The following is a 27,736-nucleotide window of genomic DNA, read 5'->3' on the forward strand; positions in this document are numbered from 1 at the left end:
GCACTTGGTCCCTGCAAGAGAATTTTCCAGGGTGTATTTGCAAGTCCCTGTCCCCCTTAGATGAATGTTCCTCTCTATCTGTCTTCCACATGACCTTGGCCCCTAACTGTCCCTCCCCTCTCGCTTGGTAAAGTCACAAACAATGGCTCCTTATCTTTAAGGTTAATTCTTCCTATTTCCAATAACTGTCTTTGAACCATTCCCCAAAGGAGGTGAACTTCGGCTGACCCCTCCTCCTAAATGCTCAGAAACAACACTGCGCCACTCAGCCTCCTTCCCCAAGTGAGAACATTCTTGCAGAAACTCCTTGTGCCCAGCATCTTGGAACCAATCTTACGCTGGAGGAGCTCTAGTAGATTCTATTCACGAATGCCTCCGGTCCTAACACTGAGACTGTGAACTCAGTTGGGTAAGGTCCAGTGGAAGTAGAATTCTGATTGTATGACAACTAACTTTTGGGGGGCGGTGTTGTGGGAAAACTTTTTCTTGGTTTTCTGTAGCATCTTTACATTATTTTCACAATGAAGCACACATTCAATACTAATGAAGTCGAAGGAATTCTGGTGAGTAGGTGAGAAGGCAGTGGGAGGCCATGGCTATTGCGTGAAGTCCCCAGGCTGTGCCCAGCGTGGCTGCTGCCCTGCTGTCTCCACGGTGGGCTCCAGAGAGTGGGCCTGGGAGCCCCTCAGTCCCACCTGGCAGAAACTGATTGCCTGTCCCTGATTCAGGCCCACACCAACGTCTCTTCAGTCACCAGCTTCAGAGGCACTAGACTGGCCTCTCCACTCTAAGTGTCCATCCCCGGCAGTAGCTGGAGAAGGTCAGTCAGCAGGCTCCCCGGGCACATCAGGACTGATGGGCCATGGGGCAGACCCAGAGTGGAAACCCTTGTGTTCTCGTAACATGAGGTTTCACAAAGAAAGATTAAACTCCCTTTGGAGATAATCACAGATTTGACTGCCATGCGGGGGTCAACATACATCCTCACTCGGAGCAGGAAGAAAAAGATGGCGTGGTGCATGGTAGCTCACAGTTGGAATAAAACCATTTGCCCAGCTCTTTCATTTTCCTTGTATTTCACCTCTGGCCTTGAGCTCTGCCAGGAGCTCACTAGTGAGGACAGTGACCAAGCACGGTGACCCCCCCCCAACCCCACTTTTCTCCTCAGCAAGTGTCTGATCCTCCTGCTTTTCTGCCCCTGTGTCCTAAGAAAGGAAACTTAAGCCCTTGACAGCCACCACTACGTCCCCAGTGTGGTTGGATCTAGGTCACTGGTCTTGATCTGTAAGCCCAGTCCTACGCGGACTTTTCTAGATGACCAGTCAGAACCAGACCTGTCGGTGCCCAGCTTCCCAGCTTCTCTTAGAATTCTGTGCCACCGTCATCACAGGTGACCCTTGTGCTGCTGTGCCTCTAGATTAACCGACTCCCTGATTTCTAGAGCCTCGTCTGCTCCCTGCGTCCTTCACAGAGAAGGGCTGGCCAACGAGGAGACTGCTTTCTTGAGGAGGGAGACAGAATGCCATCTGGGATGCCAGCAAGCAGCATTTAGATCTGACCAAGATGCTTCCTGTTTTTTTCCTTCTCTTTTCTTCCCCCCCATACTTCGTATTTTATTCCCCACTCGGGCCCCGCCCCCACCCCAACCAACTCTTTGCCTTAACATCATCCTCCACCCTTCCAGCCTTTTACAAGTAATTGCATTGTTTCCTGCCTGAGTGATCAGAGCAGCCTCCAATTCCCTGTCTCTTCACAGAAAGCATTGGCTGATTTTATGCCAACAGGAAGGCACTTTAAAACGTGACCTCGGCCAACCCCTCTTACCATCCCCCTTGTTCAACCTCCACAACTGCCACATCTAATTGTCCCTGGACTCCGAGATTTAACATCATGGCATCTTCGCTTAGCCTAAAATGTTTCTCCCTTTTGGGACCAGTGAACTCTTATTTGTCCTGCAAGCCTTCCCACCACCTCGTCGCCCCCATCCCTGCCAGTATAAGCCCCTCTCTCATCTGTGTCCATAACATGTTGAAGACCGAGGGGGAGGCTCCTCCGGACATTGGTGCTCTCTGATGGAGGGGTGTGGGCTGGCTGCCTATGGGCCAGTGCTGTGGAAGGAAGAGGAGGAGAAACATAGACTTCTTTTTTTCTTTAAGATTTTATTTATTTATTCATGAGAGACAGAGAGACAGAGAGAGAGGGGCAGAGACACAGGCAGAGAGAGAAGCAGGCTCCATGCAGGGAGCCTGACATGGGACTCGACCTAGGCCGAAGGCAGCGCTAAACCACTGAGCCACCCAGGCTGCCGGAAACAGACTTCTTATGGGCTGTGTCAATCCATAAAATTCTTATTTTGGAGTCCTAACTCATACAGCTCAGAATGTGACTGCATTTGGAGACAAGGCCTTTAAAAAAGTGATGAAGTTAAAATGAAGCCTTCACAGTGGGCCCTAATCTAATCTGACTGGTGACCTTATAAAATGAGGGAATTTGGGCACACTGAGAGGTACAACGTGCTCAGAGGAAGTGCCATGGAAGGGCACAGTAAGAAGGAGGCATCTGCAAGCCAAGGAAAGAATCCTCAGAAGACACTAAGCTTGTTGACATCTTGATCTTGGAACTCTGACCCCTAGAAACATGAGAAATAAATTCCTGTTGTTATGGCGGCCCCAACAAACTTATATGAGCATCCACTAAATTGCTGAAAGGGGCAGCATGGGGACAAAATAGAAAAAGCTTCCAGTGGGGGTCTACAGGATGTTCTTGGCAGGAAGTAAATTGATAAGGAAGATCCTGGGTGATACACCACCAATGATTTCCAAGTCCAGCCTTACTGCTTGAGCTCCAAATCCTATTTTCACCTCCCTACTGGACATTTGCACTTGGATATAGAATAGATAACTCAAACTTGAGCTGTTTCTTGTTATCTTTCTACTCAAACTTCCTGCTGCATTTTCTCTCTCCCCAAATAGCACTATCTTCTGTCTACATATAAATGCAGAAACGTAGGAGTTATTCTAGACTCTTCCTCACTCTTATTCTTATGTTTAATTAGTTAATCAGTTGCCAAGACCTATTAGTTTTATCACATAAATACATATATCAAAAATGCCCTCTTCTATCTTTTTACTGCTACTTCCTTACTTAGGGCTTTTAAAATTTAGTACTTTTTATTCATTTATTTAACAAATATTTGGGGGTGCCTATTATGTTCCAATCACTGGACTGTGCACTAGGGATACAATGACAAGATACAATAGACACATTCCTTGCCCACATAGAGGATGTAGTCTAGGAGGGGAGACAAATCACCCAGATGCATAATTATAATGCATCATTCATTCCTCCACAGGTATTGTCCACTGAGCACACCCCCAGAAATGTCTTGCATGCAAGTTGGTCTCCGTGCCTGTTTCCTAGGGAACCTAACCATGATACTTTCCTAGCACTATTCCTCAGTCATTGAAAGTCCATACAGAACTTTCATCACTGCCTCCAGTCCATTAAGTCCTCTGTTCTGTTATCTTTGCACATGCAAAGAGAGGGAGGAGTCCAATTTGATGGCTGGATTTGGCCTTGCCTTGCCTACAAAAGCCTCCATTCTGACCCCTTCTGGTCTATTATCTACCCTAAAGCCACTTTGCCAACCTCATTATGTAATTCCCCTGCTTAGGAGCACTGACTGTCTGCTAGTTCCTCCCCAATAAATCCAGAATTGCCCAGGCTCAGGGAAGGCTTCCTTTGCAAGGAAGATGCAAGTTACATCTGAATTAAGATGCTAGCATATGTAAAATGTCAGCAAAGGAAGAGGGGTAAGTGTGAGGTATGTTCCCAGTGGGGAGGTAGGCAGATAGACAGTCCTTTAGCTCTGACTAGCGAGGCTACCTCTAGGAAGTGACCATGTTTCTTTTGGACCCAATTTCTGCCAGTCTGTTTGTCTTTGCCTACGTCTCCCACTCAGTTCTTAGAGCCTTGTTTGGACACATATCCTTGCCTTGACCAATTCCTGAAAGACAGACACATTTGCTCTTGGTCTCTCCAGAACTGGTCCCTTGTCTAAATCTTTTTTTTAAATAATAAATTTATTTTTTATTGGTGTTCAATTTGCCAACATACAGAATAACACCCAGTGCTCATCCCGTCAAGCGCCCCCCTCAGTGCCCATCACCCATTCACCCCCTTGTCTAAATCTGCTTGCTCTCACCTGACCACCTGACAGCCTCTCTGAAAGACACTTAGAGTTTTGCATGGATGATCTAAGAACCTTAGCTCTGCTATAGAGGCCCACTTAATGAATGGGTTTTAGCATTGATCTCAAATCTTATATTATTTTGAAGGCTTCAGTGCTCTCTAGCTTTTAGCAAACTGGACAGGTGTGAGATAGTTTCACTGCGATTCACTATATTCCACACACCTCTGAAGACCAAGTTCTCAGAAGTGTCAGATTTATGAGCTATGTAGTACTGTGGACATGACAGGGAGGATTTTGCAAGGACAAACCTCAAAAGTTAGGAGGAGGGGCACTGAATGAAGAAGGGGGGCCTTAAACACCAAATTGTTAAAAAAAAAAAAGTACTTTTCAATACTAAAGATCTAGTTGTGAGGATCATAGTTGTTTGTATGTAAATAAAAGGTATATAGGGGACTTGAAACAGCCTCCTTTCCTTTTTTTTTTTTTTTTAAAGGTTTTATTTATTTGAAAATGAGAGAGAGAGAGAGAGAGAGTTTGCACATGTGAGCAAGGGCAGGAAGAGGGACAAACAGGCTCTGCACTGAGTTTGGAGCCCTGTGAAGGCTGGATACTGGGATCCTGAGACCATGACCTGAGAGCTAAAACCAAGAGTCGGATGCTTAATCAACTGAGCCACCCAGGTGCCTCACTTCTCCTATCTTAATTACTGCCATTTTCCCCTGGATTGATTTATTTTCTTATTAATTGGGTACTCTCATCTTTTCAAATCCTTGTATTACATGGAAAGGAAGGAGGTGGAAGTGGAACAATAGGGAGTGGTCTGTGGAATTTCATAGGGACTAAATACTGTTTCAGGGTGTGATTAAATTAAAGAGATGTAATAGGGGCACCTGGGTGGCTCAACTGGTGAGCATCCGATTCTCGATTTTGGCTCAGGTCATGATTTCAGGGTTGTGGGATCTAGCCCTGTGTCAGGCTTCCCACTGAGGATGGAGTTTACTTAAGGTTCTCCCTCTCCCTCTCCATCTCTCTCTCTCTTTCTCTCTCTCCTCTCTCTCTTGACATACTGTAGAAGGGACTTAGACATTAACAAGAGGTTCTCACTGAGAATTCTGGCGTAAGAGATTATTGAAGCAAGTTGTATGTTTCTAGGGGATAATGAGATATTTGAGGAATCATTTAAAAATCTTTACAGATTTATGTTAGCATAGGGAGTCAGGACAGAACCCCTTAGAAGGCCCCATAAAGATAACAAGAAAACAGAAGTCATATATAAATGCTTGTGGGATGTCCAATCATTGTCAGGTAGACCTTTAGGTACCTTCTGTCCCATGCAGCCTTGGCTGTGTCACCAGACCTTCCATTTGTCCATGATGACATCATTTTGACAGGAGCAAGAAGTTCCCAAGACACCCTCTTCACCCCCATTCACCTCTCCCTACCAGGCTCCCCCATTCTGGCCTGACTCTACTTGGAGCGCAATCTTCTCGGTCCTGGACTTCCTCCCCCAACTCCCCCACACCTTACTGGAAAAACCTTCTGGCCAGAATCCTCTGAAGCTGCCAGAAGTAGAGAGCCTCACCCTGCAGCCTCCGGGGTGAGAGGGGCGCTGCGCAGCATTCCTTTGGTGGAATACCCACAGCCTTGCCTTTCATTGCTGTTGTACTTGCTGTCTTTTTTTTTAAGATTTTATTTATTTATTCGAGAGAAAGAGAGAGAGAGAGAGAGAGAGAGAGAGAGAGAGAGAAACAGGTTCCATGCAGGGAGCCTGATATGGGACTGGATCCCTGGACTCCAGGATCACACCCTGGGCTGAAGACGGCTAAACTGCTGAGCCACCCAGGCTGCCCTGCTGCCGTTTTTTAACTGAAGTATAACTGACGTACAGCGTCCTATTAGTTTCAGGTGTGTATCTAGGGATTTGATATTTTTATACACTACAAAATGATCCCCATGATAACTCTGGTCACCATCTGTCACCATACAGAGTTATTACAATATTATTGATTATATTCCCTGTGCTTTACATTACATCCCCGTGATTTATTTAAACCATATGCACCAGGATCCCTAGACCTTCCAAAACCTCTCTCAGTGACCATCCTGGTTTGGCTTTTGAAAGCCACCTGGGCAATTTCCCTTGAACGGATTCTCACTGCAGGCTAAATGTCTGCTCCTACCTGGCACTCGCCAAACGCCAGGTGTGGCTGGTTGGGCTCAGGTGGCCTATTTGGAGCGTCTGTTCTTAGAGCACCTGGTAACCACACCTCTGCCAAGAGTCCTGAAGTCTGGCCGATATTCACTTACCTTGGGGAGGTCTTGGGAGTGGGGGATGGATGGACTGCAGGGAGGGGACTGATCAGTGAGCACCAGTGGTGGGGATGGGACATGATTAGTGCCTCTGGTGGTGGGAAAGCTGTGGGGGCAGCTGTGGAAGACTTGCAGGCCAGGAGATGATGTCGTGTTGCCTGATGGTCCCCTGCCCAGGGCTCCTCACTAAGCAGGCCCCGGGGCCAGGGCTGGTCCGCACGTGTGGGAAAGCTGAGGCTTACACAGGCTCTGTGTCTTCCCTGGCATAGGACTTAGCTTTGGTCTCTGCTGCACAGGTCCCCGAGAAGGTGAGGCCTCTGGGACCCATGAGCACTCAGCCCACCGGGGACAGAGCCCCAGGTCTTAACACTGAGGCAGTATATCAAGTCCCCACAAAGTACCTGCTTGGCTGGTCTCAGTTCAGTGTTCCAGGCCCAAACACGGAGTCCATTTTGTGCAAAATATTTGTTTGAGCCTTTAGCCACTAGAGGGCAGACACTATTTAGGCAGTTACCCAAGCGTGGCTCCATGGTAGTCCTTTTTCCTTTTTATATTTGAATGGGAACATATTCCATCTACAAAAAGTTGCCTATCAACTTTCTCCCTTTTCTTCCCCTCCCCCCACTAAATTTGATGGATATTCTCAATCAGATTGAATTAATAGAATGGACTGAGTGGTTTCATATTCAAAAATGTTCTTGCAGTCAACAGTGCCCGAGGCCCTAGAAATGCAAATCTCAAATCAGTCACATGGGGGCTTGGTGGGTGAGCAGTGTTAGCTTGTGTGAACTATGCAGCCTGGAGAAGGGAGTTTCCTGTGCCTCCGCCCCCCCACTCCCCCCAGACACCTCTGTCTTGATGTATCAGGAGCACAGGCCTGAGCTGCCGAGGCTGTGGACAAATCCACGAGCTTCCTGGGATAAAGATTTTTTTTTTTTTTTTTTTTTTTTTTTTATTTATTTGTGATAGTCACAGAGAGAGAGAGAGAATGAGGCAGAGACACAGGCAGAGGGAGAAGCAGGCTCCATGCACCGGGAGCCCGATGTGGGATTCGATCCCGGGTCTCCAGGATCGCGCCCTGGGCCAAAGGCAGGCGCCAAACCGCTGCGCCACCCAGGGATCCCCTGGGATAAAGATTTTTATCACAGCCCGAGGCAGGGATTACAGGCTGTTGCTTGAGGAAGTAAGCCAGGGAAAAAGGCTGCTCTGAATTCTCCCTCCTTCCTGCCCCTAAGAACCAACCACCCAGACTGTCTTTCCCTCTTCATCTAACACCTACTTCATGAAGAAGTCCTTCCAGGGAGCTCTTTGCTGCTGCCCTCTTCCCTCCCTGCAGCTTAGTCATAGGACCACGATGAGTCCTTTAGGATACATTGAGAGAATCTATATGGGTATTGAATACAAAATGGAATTTCTTCGGCTTGGAGTGCCAGTCCTGGTGTTATGATCCACACTAGATGTCACCGGTCATTCAAAGGGATTTATGTAATCCTCAAAATCAAATTCCTTTCAGCTCACTTGTTACAGATGAAGAGCCAGTGAAAAGGGAACTGAGAAAAAATGGGAGGCAGTGGGGAGAGAGCCTATGGCCTCTGAAAAACAGAAAACCCTTCCCCAGGGTGAGCCTGCACTTGGATTTCTGGGCAACAGGAATCTAGACCTGTACGGGCCGCACCCCGGCTACACACCTTCCCATCAGTTCCTCAGACTCAGAGATATACAGACCACAGGTGGAGGAGGACAGAACACATTAGGCCAAACTTCCTCATGTGAGGAGAAACTGAGAGCCACAGGAGTCGCCTTAGCTTCAGACGCATGCAAAGCCCCGGGCCCCACTCCAGACCATGGCTCCATGATGTCATGCTCCCCCTCTTGGCCCCTGCTCAGTGTCTATGATCCTTGAACAACAGCTGACCTTGAACAAGGGTTTGAGCTGGGTGGGTCCACTTAATAGGTGGGATTTTTTTACCCTGCAGTACATTTTCTTTTCTCTAGTTTACTTCATTGTAAGAATAAGGTATATAATACATAGAATATGCAAAATTTGGTCATCAACTATTTATGTTATTGGTAAGGCTTGTGGTCAATGGTAGGCCGCTAGTAGTTAAATTTGGGGGAAGTCTAAAATTATATGTAGGCTTTCGACTATGTGGAGGGGTTCAGTCCCCTATCCCCTGCATTACGTGGGGGTCAACTGTACTACCTGTGAATGGTGGTCTTTCACTCTGACAAACCCTACACATGATGCTGTAGTCTCTGACTCGATCCTTTCTTGAACCCACCTATCATGGCCCTACAGGTGGACTCATCCACAGTGATGGTTTTCCTGGCTGAAGACTGGGTTCTGGAGGTGTCATTGCAGACTCTTGCATTAAATGAGAGTATTGAGCTTTCATGACCGAGAGTCATGGGTATCTAAGGAGATAAGAGGCTTTGAGAGAACTGGACTACTTGTGCTAGGTGGGCAAGTGCACTCAAGAAGATTTGCCTTAGTTCTGATATTTCCATGCAGCAATTTCTAAAAGATCCAGAGAACTCCTTGTTGCAGAGTTGTAAAGATCAAGTCTCCTGGCTCTGCAAGGGGCCATGTTTCATTAATCATTTTCTCCTGCTTAGGAGGGACAGGAAGCTCTGCACCAGCCTCTTCTGAATGCTCCTGCATAATAATTGCATTTGTGCTCATGTGTGTGCACATGTACAGTGGAGATCCCAAACATAAAAGGATGCAGTAGGGATACTGAGCACCAGAAGTAAAACAGTAAGAGGCTAAGTCAAAGCAGAAAGTCCATGTCACATTTCTGTTGTGTGCTTGAGCTCTTCAAGGATTGCCAAAATCCTCTTAACCCCAGAAGAGTGGGAGCCAAGTACACCCACAAGTGCACTACTTTTTCTCTCTCTGGCATGTGTGTAATCTGGTTGCATGGGGATTGACAAGGGTCTGGGCAGGAACCCTTGAGGACCTGGGGTGTAGTAGAAAGGTAAGGCCTGGAGGTCACAGTGTTGGTCAGTGATGGGGTCGACCCTCAGCCCTACCACAGGTCAGGACTGTCTCCAACCAGCACTCTGCTGAGGGGAAACTGATTTGAGATCCTTCTGCATCTTATAGGGCCAGCTGGTCTCTACCACTGCTCTGTCCACCAAAAAAGGCAAATGTTTTACAGTTAGAACCAAAGCAGTGAGATCACGCACTAGAATAGTTTCAAGTGGCGGGTAAACATTTAGTTGACCTTCCTTCCTAGTCCTTAACCCCCATATAATTATAGCTTCAAGCCTGAAATCTGCCTTTCTTAAACTAAGCTGGTGATTTTATGTTGTCCCTTGGAGCAAAGAAGGTCATGGGTTCTTTTCTCATTATACAAATGCTTTCCTCCATAAGATCCACCCTCCCCATGGAAACATGAGATACAAAGACCGTGCTGAGGTTTCCTGGGCCTGCCCAAATAGACTCTTTCTTCTTCCAAACTATAAAGGACCCAAGAGGGGAAGCAGGTCCTACTAAGGCTTTACCCATAGGAGCAGCCCTTAAGAAGCACCCACAACAGCTACTTTACCTGAGCAGGGAAATGACATACTAGAGCTGTTCAGCCAAACATCAACACGTGGACCATCAGATCTAATAAATGCTTGAATAATTTACCTACATTTTATGGTTTTATGAGACTCTTTAAAGTCACAGCTAGATCCCTTGGATTTCTTTTAAGTCCACTGTTTACATTTTTTGAAATTTCATCTTTATTCCCCTTAAAAATCCAGGATCAATAAACTTTAAAATGTGGAAAAAAATAAGAACACAGCCCTTGGGCCAGCTCTAGATTATGTGTGCCTCACTCCCCTGCACACACACACATGCACACACAGTGGTTGTACACTCTCCCTTGCTTTGGATTTTTGAGGACCAAAGGGCCAAAGTGGCAGTTGCTGCCCAAATGGCATTATCCCGACCCAGAAGCCCCAGAGGTTTCTGTCAAAGCTGCAAGGTGGACTGTTATAGCAAGGCCTGGGTATCTCTAGGCCAAGGCTCGAGGTGGCAGGGCCAGTAGGTATTAAGAGCACTAGTTCGGGCCACCGATTCACCACAGTAGGTCAGGTAGGCAGCTTCCTCACACCAACCCTGCAAGACCAGTGGCACCTCAATGTGCCTTTCATGTGTGGGAGACACCAGAGGGCGAAGTTTACACATCTTCTGGTTAATTCTACTCCAACAATTACAATTTTTTTAGAACCTACCAGTGCTGTTCAAGATACGGTTTCACTTAACTTCGCAGAGAGCAACATAAAACCAGTATGTATTTTGGAAAAATATTTACTTTGGTTGAAGTACTTTCAACCCTAGAGTTCTAATTTGAAAAGTAACATAGAACAGCTCCTCCTTTTTAAACAGAAGCTGAGACATACTGTTTCTCTCCATGGGGCTTGACTCAGGGCTGCCTGCGTCTTATTCTCAATAAAGAGAATTTCTGTGTTTGCTCTCAGAAAACACTGACCATAACTGAAAAATACTATCCATAATGTTGACCATAATGCAGATTTGCTGCTTGGTTAAGAAAGTTCATGAATGTCACTGGAGCCAGCAGGCCCAGTGTGAGTTGATAGACATGCAGACAGGGCTAGTGCTTTTGTTTCCCTTCAAGAAATGTAAAGAAACGTACCATTTACAGCAAAGCATTGCTTTTTCTCCTTAGGTTCTTCTCTTGCTTACACTTTCTAGCACATTTTTAAGGTAATGATTGAAACCAAATTTTATACTCAAAATCTTTAATTCTAAAAACTCCTGGGGGAAAATACATTTTAAAAATCATTACTTTTTTGCAATGAAGACAAAAACCTGTTTCTGGGGTGCCTGGGTGGCTCAGTAGTCTAGGTGCCTGCCTTCTGTTCAGGTCATGATCCCGGAGTCCTGGGATCAAGTCCAGTGTCAGGCTCCCTGATCAGCGGGGAGTCTGTTTCTCCTCTTGCCTCTGCCCGCCCCCCTCCCTACCACTCATGCTCATTCTCTCTTTCTCATAAATAAATAAATAAATAAATAAATAAATAAATAAATAAATAACTTAAAGAAAAAACCCACTTGTTTCTGGAAGATTTATTTACTAGTTTATGTAGCCCATAAACTCATCTGTGAAGACCTGAACAGACGTATCTTCAGATATTTATTATTCTCTGACAGCTTTGAGTTGGATAAATTAGAGAAATTGCCATTCTTTGATAAAGTCAAATCTGGATACTGCTGCCATGCAAAAAGAACTTTATCTAAATTGTGCTAAAATCAGTGTCTTGAGAATGTTCACTTGATAGGAAAAACTATCAGTATTACTACGTCAGATGCTGGTTTGGAAATAGCTTTAATGCAATTGATAATTACTGGACTAATAGCTACAATAGATTTAGTATTGAGCCAAGAAGATAGTAATTTTTTTTTTTTTTTTTTACTACCTTTACTGTTTGGAATAACACTTGGATTTTCAAAAAGTAAGGAAAATGGGTAAAAGCAACACCATGTGATGTAAACTATAAGATGCAATGGTGTTTATCATCAATTAATTTCTTACTGATAATTATACTTTTTAAAATGTCTGGCAACACTCATCTTGCTTTCATGAAGAAATCTATCCTATGATGGAGTTTAGCGATGACCTAAGGGGACACCTTTGTGGCAAGTGTCCCTTTGGCTTAGAGATGGAAAGTGTCCAACTTAAGCTTTCGAGCTTTCAGTAGAATGATGATAATCACATTTTTCCTCCAAAGTTTCTTGTGACATTGTAAGTTCTGTAACAGCGATAGCCAGTTGCGTTTCCTTAGATTTTGCTCTATTTAAGTGTCCATGGATAGCCCTCCGCACACCTCCCCCTGCCCCTAATTACTGCCTCACTCACCCCACCCTTGTGCATGTTAAGCATTGCATATGCTTTTAAGGTGACAGCTATCCAGGAAGCCCTCTGATTCAGTGCCATCTCCCCTCCACTCCCATCCCTGCTATTTCCAAAGTAGCCCTAGTGAGCCACACTTTCTATTCCATTCTTGTGTAATCCCGTCCCTCAAATCTAGACTGGCCCGACGCAATGACTTGCTCTTGACCGGTAGTGTGTGGCAGGAATGACTCTGTTACTTGAAAGGTTTTTTAGAAGAACCGTGCAGCATGTTCTGGGAACATTTGCAATGTTAGCTCTGGGGGAAGCCAGTACTATGCAAACAGTCTGACTACCTTGAGACCTCCATGTTGTGAGGAAGCCCAAGCTAATCATGTGGAGAGACTATGTGGAGAGAGATGCCCAACCAGCATCCAGCTGTTCCAGTCACCCCAGAGAAGGAGCCAGACATGTGAGTGATGAATCCATCATGAATATTCCACCCTGCCAGGCATTCAGATGAAGCCTTAGCTGCCATCTGACTGCAACCATGAGACTCCAAGAGAGAGCGATCACCTAAGCCCAGCCAACCCATATAACCATGTAGGATAATGAATTTCCCTCTAAATCAGTAAGCTTTGTAGTGCTTTGTTATGCAGCGACAGATAACTGGAACACCCACTGCTGCAGGACAGGATGCCATGAAAATAGCTCTCCATGTCTACCTTTTGTCAGTCTCCTTGGCTTAAATATGAGAACATGCAACACTTTCTTCTTTTCATATGAAATTTAGTTCTACTGATGGTCATGAGGGCTAAGTCGTCTCATTGAGAGGATTGTTGGGGCATTTTGAAAACATCCACACTATAGAAACCACTGCTCTGCTTCCCTCCCTTATTCCTCCTCTGGTCATGCAGCAGTGTACTTCCTGGACATCATATCACTTGCTGAATGTGCTCAGTATGCTGCTGGGGAGATGCTCTGGCAGCTGCACACATCTGAGACAGATCAGCTTGAAGATAAAGGCAGCAAGGGGCTGAGGAAGAGGCTGAGGATCAGGGCCAGGTGGGTAGGGGAGACACTTGGCCTCTCCCATCTCTTGGCACCAGCTTTCCCCAAAGTCTTTTCCTAAGATCTGACCCTCTCACTGCCATTTCCATTTTTCCAAGGCATGTTAATTCCCTTCTCTAACCTGGGAAAGACACTGGAGAATCCTCTTCCCCCCAAGTTCAATGAGACAAAGTTGGAATTTTTCAAAAGGAACATTTACTAGGAAACTAAAGGGAAACCAAACAGAATGCAAGAGAACAGAGGCAGAGGTGCAGATGGGCTCGGGGAGTTCAAATCCAGAAACAGCCTCTGGCCACAGCTGGACTGGCTAGACTAACCTTTCTAGACACAAAGCCACCAGCCTGCCATGCAGCCGGGCTTCTTTGCCTGCTAGCCTCTACAAAGCCACCTTCTGTTTCACACCAACAAGCCAGTAACATACTCAGTAGTACCCAGGGCTGCTAGCTCTCTGGGCAGGAAGATCTTAGGGGGGAAACAATAGGCACAGCTGCCCCAGGATCTCCTACCCAGGCTCTTAGTGCCAAGGACATGTCAAAGTTTATTGAGATGGCTGCCTGCTATCTATTGGGGCCAGTCTGGTTTCTCTGGGACCATTCTTCTGGGCTCATCTGCCTGGCTCTAGAGACAGTCTTTCTGCTGGCTATCCTGCTGGCACATGTCCTTCATGCTTTGGTTCGAAACACTGGTAGGTGGAGGATGTCTGGATGGGGAGGAACAGGCAGGGTGGAACTTTGGGCAAGGAAAGTTGAATTCTTCTCACATCATCAGACACAGGCAGAACCTTGGCTTCTCTTTGGATCCAGGTGGTTGAAAGCCAATCAGAGATGGAAATGGTCTAGGCAGGCTGGGGAATGCGTGAAGCTACAGTGTAGTAACACTGACTCACACAACCAAAGGCCTCTCTCCTTTTTAGATGTGAAATCCGTGTAGAGTTTCTTGCACCAGGCAGCTGCCACAGTAAGAACTTTCTGCAGACATGCAAGGATCTTGCTTCCACCCAGTTAGTCCCACAGCGAAACGTTAATTCAAATGAAGATAGTGAGCTTCCGAGGATGTTATCTTGGAGAAGTGGTGCAATGTGTGGTTGGGGTACCTTGCACCCATAATAGGAGAGAGAGGACCACTAGGTAACACCCACCCCCCTTCCCCCCGCCCCAAGGTATGCTAAGGCCTTTGGTTTCATTTGTATGGAGGCAGAAGCAATGAGGATGAGGAGCAGAGCTGGCAGTGGGTTGGCTGATGTGGTCACAAAGGAAGCTGCGTAATGAATGAGATACCCGGGGAGAGCCCTTGACCTTCACTCTTGTAGGTATTTCCATTCCCCAAGTGCTATGAAAGTGATATATGTGTCTGGAAGTGAAAGGAAGCCTGTTTGTGGCTGCCCAAGGCTATGCCCCTGGGCTGTTGCATATGGAAATACCCCAGAAAGCACTCAGGCCAAGATGGTCCAAAAATTGTGCCTTCCTCAGGGGGAGGGTTGTGTTACCTCTCCATCAACTTATACATAACGGTACACCTGTTCCTGTGGCTGTTCCCCCAGTGGACAAGCATGCTCGGAAAAGGGTATTCCAGAATGCTTATGCCATTGAGACACATGCCTCTCTAACAGAGATGGCTATTAACTTTCATTCTACATTGAACACCCGTTGCAAGGAAGTGGCTGCTGGCCATCTAGAAAACACTGTCAGGGATTCTGACTCCTCAGAATCTGGGTTTAGCACAGAAAGGACTATGATCAACTCTCTGCCATATGCATGGGAGGGGGCAGTGAATTTGCTGTGAATCAGCCCTCCTTGCACTAGATTTTCTCCAGGGGAACAGCCTGTTTATCCTCTTACTGTCCTGGGGCTATTCCTTGCAAGGCTGAAGCACTTTTTGGGGTAAAGTTATTTTCTGAAGACAGTTATTAGCTCAAAGGTAGTCCAGTGTGAATTGGATCTGCTGCCTATTTAGCACCTGGATATATTTTTAAATATTCTGTCCTTCCAGGGCGTCCAAGCAAATATCATGTCAGAGTGACGTTGCCAGGGCAGGTGCTATGACCCCATCACCAAGGGCCTCATGTTAATCACTAAGAATCCTAGTGATCGAGGGTACTCTTAGTGTTCTCACTACATCGGGTGGTTTCTTCCATAGTCCGATCTTGTTCTTGGCCATGACAGCCGTGCTTCCCACACTACCTTAGGCCACTTGAAGATGGCCAGAACGCTCATATTCGCCAAACCTAATCTGGAAAGAGGGCCAGTTATTGCCGTAGTTACAGCTCAGCATTTGGTCACTGGAGTCGTCCGGGTGTTGTTGGATGAGAAAAGTTACTTAAGATCTTTGTAAGGTGGTTGTCCCACTGTGTCCTTGGCACAAACATTCCTCTTAACTGATGGTCATCGTTTCTGTAGGAAGAAGAAACAGAAAGAATACTTTGGTTTTCATCTATATATATTTTTTTATTTTTCTAAATTGAGGTATAATTAACATATGGTGTTATTTTAGTTTTAGGTGCACAACATACTGATTCACAATCCTATATGTTACTCAGGGTTCACCAGGATGAGTGTAGTCACCATTTGTCACCATACAACATTATTATAATATTATGGACTATATTCCTCATGCTGTATTTTTCATCACCGTGACTTATTTATTTTATAACTGGAAGTTTGTATCTTTTAATCCTCTTTACCTATTTCAGCCATTCCTCCCACTGCTTCCCCTCCAGCAGCCACCAATTTGTTTTCTGTATTTAAGAGTTTTTTACTTGTTTATTCATGTGTTTTGTTTTTTAGATTCCACATATAAGTAAAATCATATGGTATTTGTCTTTCTCTTATTTCACATTGCATGATGTTTTCTTTTTTTTTATTTATTTATATTTTTTTATTGGTGTTCAATTTACTAAAATACAGAATAACACCCAGCGCCCGTCACCCATTCACTCCCACCCCCCGCCCTCCTCCCCTTCTACCACCCCTAGTTCGTTTCCCAGAGTTAGCAGTCTTTACGTTCTGTCTCCCTTTCTGATATTTCCCACACATTTCTTCTCCCTTCCCTTATTTTCCCTTTCACTATTATTTATATTCCCCAAATGAATGAGAACATATAATGTTTGTCCTTCTCCGACTGACTTACTTCACTCAGCATAATACCCTCCAGTTCCATCCACGTTGAAGCAAATGGTGGGTATTTGTCATTTCTAATAGCTGAGTAATATTCCATTGTATACATAAACCACATCTTCTTTATCCATTCATCTTTCGTTGGACACCGAGGCTCCTTCCACAGTTTGGCTATAGTGGCCATTGCTGCTAGAAACATCGGGGTGCAGGTGTCCCGGCGTTTCATTGCATTTGTATCTTTGGGGTAAATCCCCAACAGTGCAATTGCTGGGTCGTAGGGCAGGTCTATTTTTAACTGTTTGAGGAACCTCCACACAGTTTTCCAGAGTGGCTGCACCAGTTCACATTCCCACCAACAGTGTAGGAGGGTTCCCTTTTCTCCGCATCCTCTCCAACATTTGTTGTTTCCTGCCTTGTTAATTTTCCCCATTCTCACTGGTGTGAGGTGGTATCTCATTGTAGTTTTGATTTGTATTTCCCTGATGGCAAGTGATGCAGAGCATTTTCTCATATGCATGTTGGCCATGTCTATGTCTTCCTCTGTGAGATTTCTGTTCATGTCTTTTGCCCATTTCATAATTGGATTGTTTGTTTCTTTGGTGTTGAGTTTAATAAGTTCTTTATAGATCTTGGAAACTAGCCCTTTATCTGATATGTCATTTGCAAATATCTTCTCCCATTCTGTAGGTTGTCTTTGAGTTTTGTTGACTGTATCCTTTGCTGTGCAAAAGCTTCTTATCTTGATGAAGTCCCAATAGTTCATTTTTGCTTTTGTTTCTTTTGCCTTCGTGGATGTATCTTGCAAGAAGTTACTATGGCCGAGTTCAAAAAGGGTGTTGCCTGTGTTCTTCTCTAGGATTTTGATGGAATCTTGTCTCACATTTAGATCTTTCATCCATTTTGAGTTTATCTTTGTGTATGGTGAAAGAGAGTGGTCTAGTTTCATTCTTCTGCATGTGGATGTCCAATTTTCCCAGCACCATTTATTGAAGAGACTGTCTTTCTTCCAATGGATAGTCTTTCCTCCTTTATCGAATATTAGTTGCCCATAAAGTTCAGGGTCCACTTCTGGATTCTCTATTCTGTTCCACTGATCTATGTGTCTGTTTTTGTGCCAGTACCACACTGTCTTGATGACCACAGCTTTGTAGTACAACCTGAAATCTGGCATTAAAGGCATTCAAATTGGCAAAGAAGAAGTCAAACTCTCCCTCTTCGCCGATGACATGATACTCTACATAGAAAACCCAAAAGTCTCCACCCCAAGATTGCTAGAACTCATACAGCAATTCGGTAGCGTGGCAGGATACAAAATCAATGCCCAGAAGTCAGTGGCATTTCTATACACTAACAATGAGACTGAAGAAAGAGAAATTAAGGAGTCAATCCCATTTACAATTGCACCCAAAAGCATAAGATACCTAGGAATAAACCTAACCAAAGATGTAAAGGATCTATACCCTCAAAACTATAGAACACTTCTGAAAGAAATTGAGGAAGACACAAAGAGATGGAAAAATATTCCATGCTCATGGATTGGCAGAATTAATATTGTGAAAATGTCAATGTTACCCAGGGCAATATACATGTTTAATGCAATCCCTATCAAAATACCATGGACTTTCTTCAGAGAGTTAGAACAAATTATTTTAAGATTTGTGTGGAATCAGAAAAGACCCCGAATAGCCAGGGGAATTTTAAAAAAGAAAACCATATCTGGGGGCATCACAATGCATGATGTTTTCTAGGTCCTCCATGTTGTCACAAATGGCAAGATCTCACTCTTTTTTATGGTTGAATCATAGTTCATTGTGATGTGTGTGTGTGTGTGTGTGTGTGTGTGTGTGTGTGTGTGTGTATGGGCTGCTTCCATATCTTAGCTATTGTAAATAATGCTGTAATAAACAGGGATGCATATATCTTTTCAAATTAGTGTTTTTCTTTGGAATTTTGGAATTTTCTTTGGAGTTTAGTGGAATTATGAATCATATGACATTTCTACTTTTAATTTTTTCAGGAACCACCGCACTATTTCCACAGAGGCCACACCAATTTGCACTCCCCCCAACAGCACATGAGGGTTCCTTTTTCTCCACATCCTTACCAACACTTGTTATTTCTTGTGTTTTTGATTCTAGCCCTTCTGACAGGTGTGAAGTGGCATCTCATTATGGTTTCGATTTGTATTTCCCCGCTGATGAGTGATATTGAGCATCCTTTCATGTGTCCATTGGCCAGCTGAATGTCTTCTTTGGAAAAATATCTACTCAGGTCCTCTGCTCATTTTATAATAGGATTATTTGTGGTGGTTTTTTTTTGTGTTGAGTTACAAAAGCTCTCTCTATATTTTGCATATTAACCTTTTTTTTTTCGATATATTGTTTGTAAATATCTACTCCCATTTTGTAGGTTGCCTTTTGTTTTGTTGATGGTTTCCTTCACCGTTCAAAAATTTTTTACTTTGGTGTAGTCCCAATAGTTTATCTTTGCTTTTGTTTCCCCTTTGTTCCCCCAGTGGACAAGCATGCTCGGAAAAGGGTATTCCAGAATGCTTATGCCCCTGAGATGCATGCCTTTCTAACAGAGATGGCAATTAACTTTCATTCTAACATTGAACACCAGTTGCATGCATATGAGGAGACATATTTAGAAAAATATTGCTAAGGCCAATGTCAAAGAAATTACTGCCTGTCTTCTTCTAAAAGTTTTATGGTTTCAGGTCTCACATTTTGGTCTTTAATTAATTTGAGCTTGTTTTTAAGTATGGTATAAAAAAGTGGTCCAGTTTCATTCTTTTGCATGTAGCTGTTCAGTGTTCCCAGCATCGTTTATTGAAGTGATGTCTTTTCCCCATTGTATATTCTTGCCTCCTTTGTCATAGATTAAGTGACCATATATGCATGGGTTTATTTCTGGGCTTTATATTCTGTTCCACTGCTCTGTGTGTGTTTTTATGTCAGTACCATGCCATTTGGGGTTTCGAGGGAACATACCTTCACATAATAAAGGCCACATATATGACAAACTTGAAGCTAAAATGATATTCAGTGGTGAAAAACTGAGAGCTTTCCTCTGAAATCAGGGAGAAGACAAGAATGTCCATTCTCACCACTTTTAATCAACATGGTGAGAAAGTCCTAGCTGTAGCATTCAGACAAAAAAGATATAAAAGGAATCCAAATTGGTAAGAAAGAAGTAAAACTTACACTATTTGCAAATAACATGATATTTTATATAGAAAATTCTAAACACTTTACCAAAAAGCTATTAGAACTGATAAATGAATTCAATAAAGTTGTAAGATACAAATTAATATATAGAAATATGTTGCATTTCTATACACTAATAATAAAGTAGCAGAAATAGAAATTCAAAAAAAATCCCGTTACAATTACACCAAAAAGAATAAAAGATTCAGCAATAAACATGACCAAGGAGGTAAATATCTGTACTCTGAGAACTAAAACATTGATGAAAGAAATTGACGACAACACAAACAAATGGAGAGATATTCTAATACTCATGGCCTGGAAGAATTAATATTGTTATTATGTCCATACTACCCAAAGTGATCTAGAGTCAACGCAATCCTGGTAAAAATACCAATAACAGTTTTCATAGAACTATAACAAATAATACTAAAATTTGTATAAAACCACAGAAGCCCTGAATAGCTAAAGCAATCTCTTAAAAGAACAAAGCTGGAGGTATCGGAATTCCAGATTTCAAGATATACTACAAAGCTGCAGTAATCACACATGTATTTCTTAATGTAGCCAGGCACTGTGATAGATGCTGGGGATACAGATCCCACGAGTAAGACACATACCCCACTTTCAAAGGGCTCCCAGGGGGAGAAGTTACAAGGTTAGAAGCTGAGTAACAGAGGTGTGCATGGAATGCATAGGAGCAAAGAGGAGGAAAGGATGAGGGGCCTGAGGAGGTCTACAAAGCGGATTCTGAAAGATAAGTTGAGTTGGGCCATTTAGTCTAAAGGAGAGTCCATCAGGAGAGAAGAAGAGAAGGCTGTTTTGGCCAGGGGAAAGAGCCCATCCAAAGGCACAAAGGCAGGAAAGCATATGGCCCATTGGAGGAATAGGTAGGATTTGGTGTGAGGAGTAGAGAGGAAGGAAATAAGGTAGGAAGAGGAGTGGGTGGGTGGCTGGGGTCTTTGTGGTACAACATCCATTCCTTGTTTTCAAGCTGGGAAGGGATGGGCTCATTCAGGGGAGCCCAGACTCAGAGCAGCAGGATCTCTCCTGTCTCACACTCAGTGCAACATCGATTTAATTTAAACTCAGGGCATGTTCCAATACAGATTAAGGGTATTAATGCTGCCAGCCTAGAGAGAAAGAAAACCAGAGTCGCTCCCAAGGACACAGCACAACAACAACAAAAAAACATATGTATTAACTATAGGAGGGTCACAAACATTCTGAAACAGAAATATATGGATTGCATTTCATGGGTCAAATGTTCACATGTGAGGCTCTAACTTAGAGCAAGCAATAAAGCCAGAGCATACATTGTAGATAGACAGCCGTGTCTGACTGTAACCCTTGACTCTGAAGTGTGTGCCTGGCTGTGGGAGGGATGTTCTTTTCTGAGTCTAGAAGGAAAGTATGAGTGGATATTTGTCTTATGTTGTGATTCAAAACAACCTTCCCAGACTAGCTGATGCTGGAGTAGCCTATGAATGGATCTCCTTCCCATTGCATCCCCCCCACATCCAGCAGGATCTTCCCAGGGCCCCTTCTCTCAGTTGTGAGACCCTGCAGGCCCAGCTTGCCAGCCCCTGTCCCTCAGTCCTTTTTATCTAGGAAGGCAAATTGTCAACAGGCTTAGCCCCACCAAAGAATTAGTTGTGTTGCTATTAGCCAACTAGGCCATGTACCATATTCCTTCAGTTTTTGAGTGCAGATTATGTGCCAGGCACTAGGATATGAACTTTACAAATCCTTAAACAAAGATCTACGAGTTTCTTTACTGGAGGATACAGACATATAGAAAGATTAATTTGCCCAAAGCCACACTGTTACTAAGTGTCAGAGCTGGAATTTGAACATAAGACTTCTAACTTTAAAGTCAATGCTTCAGCAATTACAGAATTCCTAAATCCACTCTGTAAGTCCAGTCTATACATTTGAGCTTTTGCCTTGGTTTTTTAGATACTGTAACTGAGATGAAGGAACTTTCAGGAACCCTAGTCTGAGTCAGTAACATGGAGCAGGTGCCACAGTCCACTTACAGCTTCCAACTTTATTATTCCATTTCTTGGGATTCCCCTGGCTAGTGACCTGCATGTGTACCTCATTTGCTCCCTCAGCTCTACGTACAACCTCAATCTTCCCTGTTCTCACCTTAGTTTCTCCTCTCCATTTGAGCAGCCCTTCACACTGCTTTGGGTAGAGCTCTCCCAAAGTTCCCTGTCTTAGGAACCATCTCTGTACCTGATGTGTTATGGCGTCACCTGAAGCCTGCATAAAGGGCTGAGCTGTGACTTTAGCCAATCTTTTATCAGTCTCCATACCCAGGGATATTATTAGCAGAGCCCACGCTGCCAGGGGCCAGCTCTGACTTGCCTCCATAGCTGGGTTTTGCTCACTTGGTGAGGTTCCTTGCACATACAACTAGCTGGAGTCAAACTCAGCCTCTGGGAATACTGTGGAGTGGCCTATTCTCTTCTTCTTTAGTTGGGTTGATTTTCCAGGCTCTGATCCTGTCTGGTCCCAGTATCTTTTTGTTCCTACTCTGGATAGTGCCATGAAGGCCCCAGGATGTTTTTGGTCTGCCAGCCCACAAAATTACAGGATAAAGGAATTTCAATGTCTGCTGGAATGGTAGGGTCATCTCTACCAGGCGTCTTGCAAGAGAAGCTTCTTGGAAATGAACTTCTCCTAGGGAAAGTCAGATATAGAATTCAGGTGTGAAAAAAATAGTTGTTGTCACAAAAGAAGGACAATTTTGAGTATGGCATGGGTGAACTTTGCTGTGGCCTAACCCCTTCTGTGTGTCTCTTGTGGGGGGAAAGACTGGAAAAACTCAACCAAAGAAAGCAAAATAAGTAAGTTACAACACTTTTCCAAACTCTTATAACCGAATGGGCTGTTTCTCGGGCAAGATTTTTATAAAATGAGGTGTATGGAAGGATTTTTGTATAATTCAGAAGAGCAGTGACTCAGCAGGGTTTTAAAGGGGAGGAGGGACGCGGTGGTAGAGACTGTGGCACCAGCACCAGAGACAGCAATGGTGGTGCAAACACTGGTGGCCAGAAGGCTGGTCTAGTGGGTTCCAGGGCTGGCACCAAGCCCATCTCACGGGGGCGGAAGCGGCAGTGTCCTTGTTATCTGACCAGTGGCCTCCCTGGCAGCGCCAGAGATTTGGAAAGTATCAGGAACTTCAGTGGCATCAATAGGAAGTAGTGGTTACAATCTTATCAGAACAGAGGGGAATTGAAGTGAATTCAATTGTCCTGAGACACACAGATCCTATTTGAATTAAATTGAATTGAAACCAAAGATGAGAACAGTCTCAATGAAAACTGTAATGTGAAGTGACATTTCGATCATAAAAATGACAGCTGATGTGAGACAGGCCATTGAAACTGACCCCAAATTAAGAACATGAAAAGACTGGGTGGATCATTAGATAATATCTTCCTGTGAATTTGAAAATGGGTTTTGATTACAGGAAGTATCTAAGGGCTTTGAACTAAGAAGCTTGTCAGAAATTGAAGTGACTCATTACATGATTCAATCTTACATGGGCTTATTATCATTAAACTTGTACTTTAAATTTTTATTTAAAAACCATAAAAATCTTGTAATTTTGTTGACTATTACTTAGCCCTGCCATGCAAAACACATGAGGAAATATCATGCCCTCCTGCTTACAATCTGATTAGTATTTTTATTCTTTCTCCAATGGCGTTCTTTGTTCATTGCCCCTTACCCCTTTAAAAATCAGGTTAGAGATGTGTGAATGTAACTGTACTTTCAGTCAGAAGACTGGGGTGATAGCCGGAAAAGGGGAATCCACTTGGGAAATAACTACTCTTTGTGGAGCACTCCAGCACTTTGCTCTATCCCAAGAGCTTTGCATAGCTTATCTCTTTCAATTCTTGCCTGGACTCTCTATGATTGAAGCTACAATCACATTTTTTACAGAGGTAACAGTCTGAGAAAGGCCAAATAAAGGTAGTGAATGGCAGAGACAGGATCTGACATCATGTGTTTATGGTTCCAAATGTATGCTCTTAAGTACCATGATCAGGATGGCAAGTCATTGCCCCCTAAATGCTAACTCCATCACCTTTCTAAAAAGGACTTTCAATTCAAAGAATAATTCTGAACAGTCCAGACTTTGTAGGAAAGTGTACTAAGACCCACTATCAAGTCAACCAATAGGGGAAAGGCGGTGAGTGTTGGCATGAGTGACGTGTACACTGTTACTGAGAAGGTTCAGCAGAAACAAGCAAGAAGCAAGAGCTGAAAGTGAGGGGTCATTAAAAAGGTATTGGGGAAGTGCTGTCAGAGTTTTCAGATGAAAGAGCAAGTTAGGGAATTATGGCAAGGCAAAACTTACTCTACTTGATGGAGTTGCATGGAGGATATTTAGAGTTTGCTACTCCAAGTTTATAATGTATTACATTTATTCATGAATTCATTCAACAGACATTTATTGAGCACCAGACCAAAGTGCAGACCATTAGAAACTCAAAGATGATCAATGCACACCATACTCTTGAGGAACTTGCAATTGTCACCAAATGACTAGAGAAACAGGATATTGAGCAAGAAAAGAGTAAATGAGGTCTCATCAAGAAGCTTGACTATAGGGCAGCCGTGGTGGCTCAGGGGTTTAGCGCCTGGAGACCCAGGATCGAGTTCCGAGTCAGGCTCCCTGCATGGAACCTGCTTCTCCCTCTGCTGTGTCTCTGCCTCTCTCTCTCTCTCTCTCTCTCTCTCTGTGCCTCTCATGAATAAATAAATAAAATCTTAAAAAAAAAAAAGCTTGACTATAGGGGTGTCTGAATGGCTCATTCTGTTAAGCATCTGCCTACACCTCAGGTCATGAGTCCTGGGATTGAATCCCACATCAGGCTCCCTGCTCTGCAGGGAGTCTGCTTCTCCCTCTACCCCTCCTCCCTGCTTGTGGTCTCTCCCTTCCTCTCCCTCAAATAAATAAATAATTTTTTTTTTTTAAAGAAGCTTACTGTAAGTCCCATGGTTGGGGGGAGGGAGAGAAATAGAGTGCGTGTGTGTGTGTGCACATATGCCCACACTCATACAGAATTCCATCTACCCAAATCAAGGAAGAAAAGGGAAAAAAGTTATAAAAACAATTGGGTCAGGGTAAAAGTTGAAATGTTCCTAGGATATATGAGATGCACTGAATTGTGAAATGAAATCCCACTAAAAAAGCCTGGTGTTATCTTCCACTGACAGTGCAACTAGCAGAAGCCAACTAGAAGAGACTTGCCTTGTTAATGCAGAGATGGCATTTCCTGGGGGTGGGGGTGGCAATCCAGCTCTTTCCCATATCTGTGCGCAGGTATCCTACCTTTGCAATTTGGGACTCAGACCTTTGAATAACCATCTATAGTCTCAGAACTGATAATTCTGTTCCTGCTCTTTGGAAAATTAACTTTTTAACACCAGAACAGTATAACACAGAAGAATTCTAAATGATGAATAATACTTTTGTGTAGGTTATATTTATTTCAGTGCAATAACACATTTTGTGATCTACTTTATGTTTTTGAGGTAAGTGCTGAATAATACAATATAATAAAATTACCAGATTTATGATTTTAATGGATATATTTAGGATAATCGACTAGTTACATTTATTCAACATTTAAATGCTTAGGAAAATCCAATATGAGTTCATAAATTTATTTTTTGAAGATGCTGAAATGCTTAAGGTGATTTAATCTAAATGTTAAAGTTTTATTTATTAGCATTATGAGTTAACAGTGTCTGACTGAGGATCTTAAGGACATGGAGATACTCTGTATGATACATGCCATCATATGATGGATAGATTCCACTATATATTTGTGTAAACTCATAGAATGTACAACATCAAGAGTGAATCATGATGCAAACTAGAGACTTTGAGTGATATTGATGTGTCAATGTAGGGTCATCGATTGTAACATATGTACCACTCTGGTGGGGGATACTAATAGTGGGGGAGGATGTGCATATATGCACCTGTTATATGGGAACTCTCTATACATTCTACTCAGTTTTTCTGTGTGAGACTAAAACTGCTTACAAAAATAAAATTTATTAAAAAAAGTTAACAGTGCTTGAGAATAATTTTGTTTAACACCTACTGTGTTAGATGTTTGAAGTGTTTGATATAATCACACTTTAAATTTGTGACTTCAGTTTGAAATATTTAGGGAATGTAGCCAATCGATTGCTTAAATGGTGCTTACATAGTAGGAGAATTTTATGTTAAATTATAAGGCTTTTTCTTTAATTTGGAACTTTTAAGAGAATTTGATTAAGTGTGAAATTAGTGTTTAGCAGTTTAGGGAAGTATAATCTGTCAAATTAATGAGCTAATTGAGAATTAAACAAAGAACAAATGAAAATGAGCATTTTAATTTCAAAACAAAATGAATGGATTTATAAATCATCATAATAGTTAATGTTACATAGCATTTCATATGAACTATTCTAAGAATATTGCATCTGTTAATTTACTTGCTCCTCGCCACAATTCTCTGACGTGCGCATACTCTTATTATCCCCATTTTACAGATGAGGAAGTCAAAGTACATTATGTAAAATGACTGCTTTATCAAGTGCTACAGAATGAATTCTGTACCCCACAAAATTCATATGTTGAAACCCTAACCTCCAATGTGATGATATTTTCAGGTGGGACTTTAGGATGAGATGAAGTCCTGAGGGGTAGGGCCCTCATGATGGGTTTAGAGCCCTTACAGGAGATACCAGAAAGCTAGTGCTCTCTTTCTCTCTTTCCATCACCACACAGGGAGAAAGCAGCCATCTGCAAGCCAGGGAGAGAGTCCTCACCAGAACCCAACTATGCCAGTACCCTGACCTTTGACTTCCAGCTTCCAGAAATGGGAGGAATAAGCATCTGTTGTGTATACACACCCCACCCTCTAGTCTATGGTATTTTGTTATGGCAGCCCAAGGCTACAGCACCAAGTGCATCAGTATCCTGGGGTTTTCATAACAAAATACAATAAACTGGATGGCTGAAAACAATAGGAATTTATTCTCTCCCAGTTCTGGAGGCCAGAAGTCTGATTTCAAGGTGTCAGGGGGCCCTTCCTCTTTCCAAAGGCACTCCAGAAGAATTCTTCCTTGCCTCTTCCTGGCTTCTGGCAGTTGCCAGCAATCCTTGGCATTCCTTGGCTCATAGCAGTATTACTCCAATTTCACCATCACCCTGAATTCTCTTTGTTGGCTCTCTTGTGCCTTCATCACATGATCTGCTTATTATAAGGACACTAATCATTGGATGTAGGGCCCATTCTAATCCAGGATGATGTCATTTTTAAAAAAGATTTCATTTTAGAGAGACATAGAGAGCGAACACAGAGGAACAGACTCCCCACTGAGCAGCGAGCCCCCCATGAGGCTCAATCCCAGGAGCCTGAGATAATGACCTGAGCCAAAGGCAGATGCTTAACTGACTGAGCCACCCAGGCACCCCTGGTATGACATTATTTTAACATAACTAAATATATCTACAAAGACTCTATTTCCAAGAAAGGTTCAGAGTAGGTGAGGATTTGGGAGGACACCATCAACCCAGTATCTCTTTCCACCAATTGAGTTGATAAACTCAATGTCTGTTTTCAGTCCTCATATTCTTTGTCCTATTGGCAACATCTAATCACTGCCTTGTCTTGGAAACAGTATCTTCTCTCCTCTTTGGACACTCCTGGTTTCCTTACTACTTCAATGATTCTCTCCTTCTCAGTCTCTGTTGGTTTCTCTTCTTTTTCCTCCCTTTAAGTATTGGAATGTCCTTCAGCCCTTGGACCCTTCTCTTCTCCATCTATATGTTACAGTGTCTGCCTGACCTTTCTCTGAAACTCTAGGTTTTTGCATCTAACTTCCACTTGATGTCTCCCTGTAGATATCTAAGAGATGCTTCACACTTGGGAGGGCCAACTTCTGATTGCCCTACACGGGTGCTCCACCTGCTGTCTT

At 43.4% G+C, this 27,736-nt stretch overlaps 1 protein-coding gene across 2 annotated transcripts in view; it reads right to left on the reverse strand.

Moving 5' to 3' along the window:
* Positions 1-13,588: 13,588 nt before the first annotated feature.
* The window catches only part of SYT9 (synaptotagmin 9), a 192,228-nt gene continuing 178,080 nt past the window's right edge, over positions 13,589-27,736 (reverse strand). For both annotated transcript variants that reach the window (XR_012015607.1, XM_072794223.1), the window contains exon 7: positions 13,589-15,806. Coding sequence is in view for 1 of the 2 variants with exons in the window: in XM_072794223.1 (XP_072650324.1) it covers positions 15,798-15,806 (9 nt within the window). In the remaining variant the exon portion in view is untranslated. The remainder of the gene's footprint in view (positions 15,807-27,736) is intronic.

The sequence above is a fragment of the Canis lupus genome, chromosome 23 (assembly GCF_048164855.1).
Source record: "Canis lupus baileyi chromosome 23, mCanLup2.hap1, whole genome shotgun sequence".
Taxonomy (NCBI): Eukaryota; Metazoa; Chordata; class Mammalia; order Carnivora; family Canidae; genus Canis; species Canis lupus.